Source organism: Triticum dicoccoides, chromosome 3B (assembly GCF_002162155.2).
Source record: "Triticum dicoccoides isolate Atlit2015 ecotype Zavitan chromosome 3B, WEW_v2.0, whole genome shotgun sequence".
In the NCBI taxonomy this organism is placed as follows: domain Eukaryota; kingdom Viridiplantae; phylum Streptophyta; class Magnoliopsida; order Poales; family Poaceae; genus Triticum; species Triticum dicoccoides.
In genome coordinates, this window is record NC_041385.1 from 104,646,580 (window position 1) to 104,657,200 (window position 10,621).

The 10,621-nt window shown below is 48.9% G+C and overlaps 1 protein-coding gene across 1 annotated transcript; it reads right to left on the bottom strand.

Annotated features, from left to right (window-relative positions):
- Positions 1-5,191: 5,191 nt before the first annotated feature.
- Positions 5,192-9,158, bottom strand: LOC119275031 (probable E3 ubiquitin-protein ligase HIP1). The gene is made up of 7 exons (XM_037555801.1): positions 9,008-9,158; positions 7,661-7,778; positions 6,939-7,583; positions 6,153-6,637; positions 5,962-6,063; positions 5,736-5,882; positions 5,192-5,623 (listed from the first exon to the last, which is right to left on the bottom strand). Exons 2-7 carry the CDS (start codon positions 7,710-7,712, stop codon positions 5,498-5,500), a joined length of 1,557 nt encoding a protein of 518 aa, XP_037411698.1. The 5' UTR covers positions 7,713-7,778; positions 9,008-9,158; the 3' UTR covers positions 5,192-5,497.
- Positions 9,159-10,621: the final 1,463 nt, after the last annotated feature.

The following is a 10,621-nucleotide window of genomic DNA, read 5'->3' on the forward strand; positions in this document are numbered from 1 at the left end:
TTGGCGATAACTTTTACAAAACATGATCATCTCATACAACAATTTATAAATCATCACGTCTTGACCATATCACATCACAACAAGCCCTGCAAAAACAAGTTAAACGTCCTCAACTTTGTTGTTGCAAGTTTTACGTGGCTGCTACGGGCTTCTAGCAAGAACCGTTCTTACCTACGCATCAAAACCACAACAATTTTTCGTCAAGTGTGTTGTTTTAACCTTTAACAAGGATCAGGCATAGTCAAACTCGATTCAACTAAAGTTGGAGAAACTGACACCCGCTAGCCACCTATGTGCGAAGCACGTCGGTAGAACCAGTCTCATGAACGCGGTCATGTAATGTCGGTCCGAGCCGCTTCATCCAACAATACCGTCGAATCAAAGTAAGACGTTGCTGGTAAGCAGTATGACTATTATCGCCCGCAACTCATTGTGTTCTACTCGTGCATATAACATCTACGCATAGACCTGGCTCGGATGCCACTATTGGGGAAAGTAGTATTTTTAAAAAAATCCTACGATCATGCAAGATCTATCTAGGAGAAGTATAGCAACGAGCGGGGAGAGTGTATCCACGTACCCTTGTAGACCGAAAGCGGAAGCGGTTAGTAACGCGGTTGATGTAGTCGAACGTCTCCACGATCCAACCGATCCATGTACCGAACGTACGGCACCTCCATGTTCAGCACACATTCAACACGATGACGTCCCTCGAGCTCTTGATCCAGTTGAGGACAAGGGAGAGTTCCGTCAGCACAACGGTGTGGTGACGGTGATGATGAAGTTACTGGCGCAGGGCTTCGCCTAAGCACTACGACGATATGACCGAGGTGTTAACTGTGGAGGGGGGCGCCGCACACAGCTATGACCGAGGTGTTAACTCCGAACAAACTTTGGTCATCAAATCACATAACTCATAATACAAATCATCATCGAACGTTAAGCGTGTGGACCCTACGGGTTCGAGAACTATGTAGACATGACATAGACACATCTCCGGCCAATAACCAATAGCGGGACCTGGATGCTCATATTGGCTCCTACATATTCTACGAAGATCTTTATCGCTCAAACCGCATAACAACATACGTTGTTCCCTTTGTCATTGGTATGTTACTTGCCCGAGAGTCGATCATCGGTATCATCATACCTAGTTCAATCTGTACAACATGATTTGTGTTGGATGATATGATGAGACTATTATGTGTATGATATGGTGAGCATATTGCATGTTTATGATATGATTAGAATACTGTATAAGACCTGTACAAAAACATCGCAAATACATAGCAAAAAAAGATATGAGAGAATATAGTAGTAGCGCTCTTTAGCGTTGGACAGGAAAACGCTACTGCTAAAGCACTTAGCAGTAGCGCTGGTGTGGAAAGCGCTACTTGTAAGTAGGTATAGCAGTAGCGCGCGTCAAAACACGCTACTGCTATTCTTTAGATGTAACGCCGAATCAGTAGCGTGGGTACCCGTGCTACTAATACACCAAATTACCGCGCTACTACTAGGTTTTCCCCTAGTAGTGACACGACGGAACAACAAGGACGGATTCAGATGTCGGATTAACCGAAATCTTTTGCAACATGGGAAGACTTGGATGAGCTCAAGCAAAGGTTTCCATGAGCCATCCTTTGGGGACAAGTTGTTCAAGGGAGGGGGGCAAGTCAGTAGCGACAAAGTCAGCGACAAGCCTCTACACGCATCGCCAGTGCCGTTAGGCCCAAGAGAAGGATACGACATCCTTCTAATCTTTACACTGGAGACTAATGGGTCATTGGTCCTGTGGTTGGGGTTGGATTTGGAAACCAGCATGTTCAAGCAAGGATGGTGTGGCGGCGGCGGCATCCTCGTGGTGGACATGTGTCCTCGGGCTCTGCCGTTGCGATGGCGTTTGCACCAGCGTCGACGAGGAGCTTGGGAGGTAGTCCAGGAGCGGATGCAGATTGTGGTCTACGTCGAGGACATCTAAAAGACGAAACATATGCTGGGTTCGTGGTTCGTGGATAGCAGGTATGGTTTCCTCCGTCGGCGTCTTAGTCGTGGTGGGGTGCTAGATCTGGAGTTTGATGGCGTGTCTGGGGTGTTGCCCCGGTCTGATTCGTTCAGCAGCAATGTTTTTAGTGAGCCACCTTGGGGGTCCGCAAAGCTAGGTATCAGCGATGGATTCGCGTCGAGCTCGGGTGAGGAGGTGATCCGTCATTCTTTTCTTCGGTAGCTGCTGTGGTGGTGCCGGAGGCAGGTAACAGATGTTGGTGTCAAGCTCAGAGATTTTCTACTATCTTTTCAGTTTTGTCATGTCTATCCTTACGTAACTTGTACTTTATTATTTATGATATGAATGAGGAACGTATTACCATGCAAAAAAAACACCAATGGGTCACGGGCCTGTTAAACATGGAAGGTTGTCATCTTTTGAAACCTGGCAAGTTTGACATGGCTGACCTTAGGAACATATAAGCAGGGACCTCCCATGTGAAGCGTTCTAATACATCATATAAACGCACGATGCATAGTGGCTTCCCTCGACTGGGCTAACATAGTGGAGCAGCGAGGCAAATATCAAGTAAACCCCCCCCCTCCCCCCCGCCCCCCGGCTCTCGCATCGCCCCTCACGAGCGACATGAGAGCGACCTAACCCTAGCCTCGCCGTCCCCCTCCCTCCCCCATCCCCTCCCCGCCGCCACCCGAGGCGCTCCCCGGCGTGGCTGCCAGTGAAGGAGGCGGTGAGGATCTGCTGCTCTGCGCTACAGGGGGCCTTGGATCTCAGGGTGGCGGCCCTGATTGGCGAGGGCGCGCCGATCTCGTTCGGTGGATGGCGTCGCCGGTGCTGGCCGTCCCCACTGGCCGTGTGGGCGGCGGTGGGGTAGTGGAGGCTCGTCGCTGCTGTGGGTTGCGCCGCTTTCCTCGATTGGCTTGCTTCCTAGTCTCCTCTCCTCTGTTGTGGTCCTCCCTCGCCGATCTGCGCACTGCTCCTCCAGGCCGCCAGATCTGGCACATGAGGGTTGGTGGTGGCTGTCCTAGAATGGGGGAAACCCCTGGTCGACCTCCCGTCGACCCCGACGACAGCGGCGCTCCGGTGTCGATCTCCCTCCTGAGGGCGTGTCGGGCTTCTTCGTCACCGCCTTCCTCGTCTCCCACGATCCTGGGCGAAAGCCTCGGCCTTGTTGGCCGAACGGCGGTGGCGCTGTGGCGTCTCAGTCCTCGTTGGAGCGTTGTTCAAGGGAGGGTGAGGTTGTGGTCTCGCAGTAAGGTGCTTGGTGGCGGCGGCGTTGCTCTGCTCTCCGGGATGGCGACTATGGTGGTGACGAGGTGGCCTCCCTGCAATCCTTCAATGGCTCTTCATATAGTTCGGCTCTGGGCAGCCGGCCGGTGGACGGCGTCTGCATGTTGTGGCATGGTTCAGACGTAGGGGCGATTGGATCTCCCCTCCGGCAAGGCTCGGGGCGGCTAGATCTGGAGCCATGCTTTTCTCCACGCAGCTCGGGTCCTCTCGGTCTTCACTTGTGCAGTCTACTGTTTGCAGTTGCTCCGCTGTTCTAGCTTGCGTAGAGTTCTCCAGCAGCTTGATCATGTTTTCGTTGTGGTGGTGCCTTGCTCGCCATTGCTCTGCTTAGCTTTGTAATGTGTGGGCACGCCACCAATTTTCTTTCAGTTTTTCTTCAAGCTTTCGCCTTTGTATCAGCATTGTTGTATCCTAGCCGGTTGATGGCTTCATTAGTTTGAAGTCGGGCTTTATGCCATTTCTCTAAAAGTGGAGCAGCGAGCGTCGAGCCGAAGTGTACCGAGCCGATTATTGTAGCATCAATTTTTTAGATTTTTTCAGTTGGTCCACTGCAGGAAAAAAACGAACTGTAGCAGCCAATGGGTTGTAGCGAACTGTTTTTATTTTAAGCATTTTTGGAAAATATGATTACCTAGATAAAAACATGAACAATATTGAAAATTCTGAAAAAAAATTAGAAAAACACGAATATTTTTTTCCAATTGTTAAGATTTTTTAAAGGAAACAGTTTCCAAAAAAATACCTGATTTTTTTTGAATTTCTGAAATTAAAAACGGGAAAAACTCTTGAAAATATGAAGATTAAACATCTTTTGAATATGTGAACAAATTTAGAAAACAGAAACTTTTTGAAATTTCAAAACAAAATTTTGAGAAACACGAACATGATTTGAAACTCCCCAAATATTTTTTGAAAACACCAACTTTTTATGAATATGTGAACAAATTTGAAAACAGGAACACTTTTCGAATTTGATTCGAAAAGTAACAGAAAAAAGGAAAAAGAAAAAAAAAGGATGAAAAGCCGGATCAAGGTTCCTTAAACCGGTTATGAACCTTTTGCCAAAACCAGTGGCTCGCTCCTCTCGAATTCGAATTCCTCGATTGATAGACGAATTACCACTCCGATCTAGATCCAGTAGCCCCACGCTAAGAAAGACGACAATAACGGGAACACTGGCTTCTTCTCGAGCGCACAGCTGATACAATGCCACAGCTGTCTGCTGATAGCCATGGCTGCCTACGCGATCCAACAGCGACGGCGCCTCCAGCCGCCGACAGAACCTGGTCTCTGGCGTTCGAAATTGTTAGAGTTCTTCTCGAACAAGTCGCTGGTGAGCGGGCGAGCTGGCCGAGCGGCGACGGCAAAGCTGCAGGTGGCTCGGTCGAAGCCGGTACATAACCAGTTACCCACACGTAAATAGAAAAAATGAAAAGACAATCAATAAAAATGAGAAAGCGACTTGGTAATCACAGTTTATGAACTGGCTGCAATTTTGTGAAGCCCATCTTGGATCTTGGGGGGTGGCAAGTACTCCCTCTGTAAACTAATAAATATATAGTTCAAAAAAACTAATAAATGTAAAAGATCTTTTAGATCACTACTATAAGATCTTTTTAGTGAGCTAAAAGATCTTATATTAGTTTTCAGAGGACTAATAATATCTAAAAGATCTTATATTAGTGTGAAAACTAATAAGATTTTCTATAGTGATCTAAAAGATCTTATATTAGTTTAGAGAGAGTACTGACCTTTTGTTTTACTAGTTTCACAGAAGGGAATTACCAGAGCAAGTAGTCACTGTCACAGCCCTGTGGGCAACGAGGCAGCGACGACATGCGCATACCCACCAACGTCAAACCATATTATCGGTCTCACGCCAACAACCTGACAGCTGAGTATCAAAACCATATAAGTTAACAGGCACCAATGTACAAGGGGATGATTCGCCATCACACCTCACAACGGCTCAACATGTGATAGAAATAAAAATAAATGGCTGGAGAATATCTCTACCAATTGCTTGTTGAATGAAAGTTTTTACAGCAAGACATAACACAGCTACAGCAACCCACGAAACAAGTCGTCCTAGCGCACTTATTTCCATGGCTCAGGCACCAAAGAATGGACCGGCGACCGGCATAACTCAATCTCAATCTAGAATCAATGGAGAGGAAAATCGGTTATTCTGCTTCCTCTCCTGCCCTAAGCCGCGGCGGATTTGCACACCGGGCATGCGTTCTTCACCTGCAACCACTTCTTGATGCAGTCAGTGTGGAAGTCGTGCCTGCACTTCAGAATTCCCAGGAGATCATTGTTTTTGTACTCCTCCTGCCATAGTTCAAAAATCATAATCAGAATTGGACGAGCAAATGATTCAGGGCATGGCTGTAACGAATTGTTCAACGTGGAACTGGAAATTAGGAGCACAAGAAATTCATACCAGGCAGACTAGACAGCGCCCATCATCTTCGTCGTCTTGTGCCTCATCGGAACTGCAACAGACCACTTCTTTCACACAAGCTGAAATCTTTTCGTCGGCAAGGCCGGTGTTCACAGTACCTATGGACTCCTCCAAGGCCAACAGTTCCTGTACATACAAGACGGAAAAGGTTAAGAAAAGTTCCTGAAGTTTCCTGAGTAGAAGAAGCAAACGACCATCTCTATACCTCGTAACTCATCTCATCAATGTTCAGTCTCAAGTCCCTGTGGGGGTCAGCAGCTGCTTGTCTTGATTGTTGATAGAAAGCCAACTGCTCCATCATAACCCGCTACACAAACAGCAGCTAGATCAATAAAAGTATTCAAACTTACATGAATACCAGCTAAATTACCTGAAAACAGGAAAAAAGACCTCTACCTGTGTCTCAGCGATCAAATGGAATGAGCTCCTATCTACGAATCTATTCCTTCCACTGTTGGCATGCGCCATGGATACCCTTGCATGCCTAGAAGGTGCAGCAGTACTGATAGGAGATGGCAGATTGATGATCCTCACGGATGTAGAGGTAGCAGCTGGATAGCTCGGAATGACTGCATCATGGGAAATTGCTCTTGAGCCAGAGGAAACTGTGGAGGATGGATGGCCGTAGCTAGGAATGGCGCCACCATGAACAGCTCTAGGAGCAGTAAAGCCACCATTAGCAAATACCGCACTGTCTGAAGATCCATGGACAGTTGGGGCAGCAGCAGCACTTGAGCCATGAACAGCTCTAGGAGCAGGAAAGCCAGCATTGGCAAACATCGCACTGTCTGAAGAACCATGGACAGTTGGGGCAGCAGCAACACTTGAGCTGCTGCTATGCATAGGATGATGGTAGATCCTACCAGTGATCCCAGTGCCACCTAAACACAGTCGAAATACATAGACTGTGAGTTTGAAAGACGAGAAATTTGTAAATAGTATAAAAACAACAACCTCATACGCTATATCATATACAAGATGATTAGGGCCACTAATAATCCACATTTTTTTCTGGTAAAATTGTATCACAGGACTGAAAGGCAGCAGCAGGTAACTAGTAAAATAAAGTCACAAAAGCAACCTCATACCATAATTAAAGATGTGAACGAAAGACCACATGAGATGCATTAGCAAGACAATAAAGACGCATCAAGCACATTAAGCAAAGAATTAGTTACTAACCTGAAGGTAATGTTCTTGTTGGCACAGAAAAAGGTGCTTGGTTCCTTCCTGCTGACGTACTTGCAAAAGCACTTGTGGTTGAATGGAATGGCAGCTGATGATTGCTACTTGGTGTGTAAGTTGAAGCTGGCCTAGCTTCCAATGAAATATTAGCACTATCATGGCGTGCTCTGACATTCCTCTGAGATACTTCTTGATTAACTAAGTGTTGGTCAATCCAGTTGCTTCGACCAATGTTTAAAGGCATTCGCGGATGCAAAGGCTCGGTAAGTGCACTAGGATTTGGCTGCACAAAATCAGAGAAGTGACTGTTGGAGGAGCTGCCAACATAATAGTCAACAGCGTCCATTCCCTCCACTGAAGGAAGGAGGTTCTTTCGCTTCATTGCAACCATTCTGTTGTCCACATGGGAACTTAGGGCAGGTTTCGGCTGAGCATCATATGGTACATGGCCGCTGGATCTTGCAGTGCAATAGGGAACAAATGAAACATGTGAGGTCCCTAGGTTCACAACTCTATGACCTGGAAACTGTGTAGCATGACTTGAAGATGGAACATCATTTGATCTACTTGCCATACTCCCAAAGCCTGGAGGACCAATTCTAAGGGGTGCATCACTACCCGAATGCTCAAAAAGCATCTGACCTGAGATTGAAACAAGAGTGTTACTATTTTATCACAACTAAGATAAACAGCAGAACAGAGCACAGGTGAAGAGCTACCTAAAGGCACAGGTTCATTGCCATGCCCATCCCTGGGTTGAGTATGATCCATCTCTGGCGCTTGGAGATGGTTCAGATGATGTCTACCAAGAAACAGCCCTGTCTGGTTGCCCTTAACCTGGAACCACAAATTGATTGAACATCAATAGTCTAGAATCAGACAGCAATGCTAGTCTCACTGAAAACAATGTGCTAGCATGAAGTTGAACACGGATTATGGACTGAGCTACCGCCGCATCTCAGGTATCCAAACATGAAACTGACTTTCATATACTCATACAAAGCTAGGAAGGTAGATTGATTAGTAAATCCACCCATTACTTTAGTGAAAGAAATGGACTTTGTGCTATATTATTAGGTAATTAGCACTTGAAGGTGAGATATTACGACAAAAGGGGGGGAACATTGCCCTTCTAAATGGAGTATATTAGCTTCTAACAACAAATTCTTGTTCTAGAATTTAAGTTCCCCTAGAAATAGCAGCTGATAGAAACAGGGCAAGGTTATCAGTCAATAGATGCACGGGTAAAACATGTTATTTGTAAGTTTTCTTTGATCAATTAACCAAAAGCGACCAAACTGATTGCTGAGAGCAGGGCAGCAAGGGTCATTAAGCAAACCCATCAGAGTGCAATCCATATGTTTCCTTTGTCAGACGGGGAGCAGCCTAGCATGCGCATGACTGACTCTGCTCTATCATCAAATTAATCTTATCTAGGCGAGAACTAAACAGTACAAACAAGCATCCCGTCCCACGCCAACAAGAGCATACCGACAGATCAATCCACGGCCAAGAATGCTTATTGGTGCCAGGGATTCTACAACAAACACCGATTCCAGAGTTTTGAACCTGGCCCCAGATACAGCAGGTGATAAATAAAAACTACGGCATGCCTATCCGCGAACAGGTGCGCGAGTAAAATTTCAAATTCGTTGGATGCGGTACCCAACGCGACTAAAATGGTCGCCGAGAGCGGCTCCTCCTGCTACACGGCGCCTAACACACAAGCAAGATACTACTCGTACTATAATTGGAGAGAAACAGCAACTAGTGGGAATCAATCAAAGAAATCAGGATAAATCTACACGTTTCCTTTTTGAGACAGGGGAGCAATCAAGCACGCACGTGACGGGCTCTGCTCTATCACTAGCCAGGCAGGCTAATCCTGTCCGGGCAGGCGGCCAGCTAAACGGCGCAAACACGTATCCCGCCGCTAACACGGATCAAGCCACCCACCGCACGGCCGCCGCCGGGGAGGGGGGCGCCAATCGCAGCCGCAACCGAAAACCAGAGGGAGTACGGCAGAATCGGCCGAAACGGGCGGGGAATCGGGAGGGGGGCGGTACCTGCGCGGGGGCGGCGGCCGATCCGGGGCGCGATCCGGCCAGATCGGCGGCGGGGGAGGAGGCGACGCGGGGCTGCTTCGTGGGCTCTGCTGCTGGGTTGTACGCAGGGAAGAAACAAATTTGTCCGCGTGGGTGGGGAGGGAGGGAGGGAGGGAGGGAGACGGTGGGGGCTGGGGACGACGGGGCAGAGGGGTATTTATAACGGGTGGGAGGGAGAGGGTGAGAGCAGCGTTGGCGTTGGCGTTGGAGAGGCGGAGAAGGAGTAGCGTACCTCGCGTGGGAAGGGAAGGGGAGCGGGCCCCGCCTCCCCCTCCCCTCCTCGCCACTTTACTGCCAAAAATAAGCGTCTCCCCTGCCTTCGTTTTCAAAATTCGAACCCCCGGGCCCGCGCGCCAGCGAGGGGCCGCACCGCACCCGGCACGCAGCGGCTGGGCCACGAGGCGTCTGGACAAGTAGGGGGCCACGCGGATGACGCACGTGTCGCCGTATAGACGGCGAGACGCGGCTCGTAATGGTACGTATTAGGGTCGCATACGGATACACGGGAAGATACGGTGCGGGGTAGGAGGAGGCGTGAGGGGTGGGCCCCGCGTGTAAGGAGGGGTTTGACTCACGGCGTTATTGGCTGCTTGCCTTTTTCCTGTGGACGGACGCCTTTCGCCTTTGCTTGAAAGGCTCTCCTTTTGGCCTGGGTGCGACACAAACACCAACTGCATTTTGGCCATGACAGGGCAGAGCCGGGTAAGATCGGCCTACCTATAGCTGTGCCTTATTTCTTTCCCTTTCTCTTATCACCTTCGTAGCCAGATATTGCTAAACAATTCTTCTCTTCTTCTCTCGCGTATAATGCTCGTATATGTGGCCCTTAATTACGATTATTTAATAATCATCATGTGTATGCGTCTGCTGCAGCGTATATCTCGATTAATCCAGCAACATATACATGGGCAATAAATTAATAGTACTACGTAATCGCAAAAAAAAATAGTAGGTGATTGAAATCTCGGTTCGTCCTTACTAGCACCAAGATCTTTCAAAAATTGGTGTGTGGATTTCGTTTTGGATTGTTAATATCTTTCCCGTCTCTGTGTTTACGGGTGGTTTGACGTTGACTCTCGCTCGTAGCGGGGAGAGGCGCACGGAAAGGTCTGCGTCTCTCTCTGTCCATCAGTCCATGACCATGGCCCATGGCTGTCGTTGGCCCATCCGGGGCCCACGAGTCGGTGGGGGTCAGCTACGACGTGGCTGTCTTTTCCGTGTGCCCGGCTCGCGCCCGCGCTGACGGAGGGCGGGCACGCCGGGGGTACGTCGTGCACGTGGGCGGGGCTGACCTGTGGGGCCGGCGGAAAAGCGCCACCCAGCTTTGCCATTAGTCTTGCGCACCACGTACGTGTCGTCTGGCGTGGGGCTGGGCTGGGCTGGAGCCCATCATCGGTTCCTCCGTAGTCCGTGCGAGAAAAACGGGATGCCAGGGCGCTGCAGCTGCAGAGAGAGAGAGAGAGAGAAGCGGGCGGACGCGACCCAGAGAGCAAGCGAGCGGCACGGAGCGGAGAGCATCCGATCGATGTGTGTGTGGTGTGGCGTGGGTCACGTTCCATCGCGCAGCACGCGGGC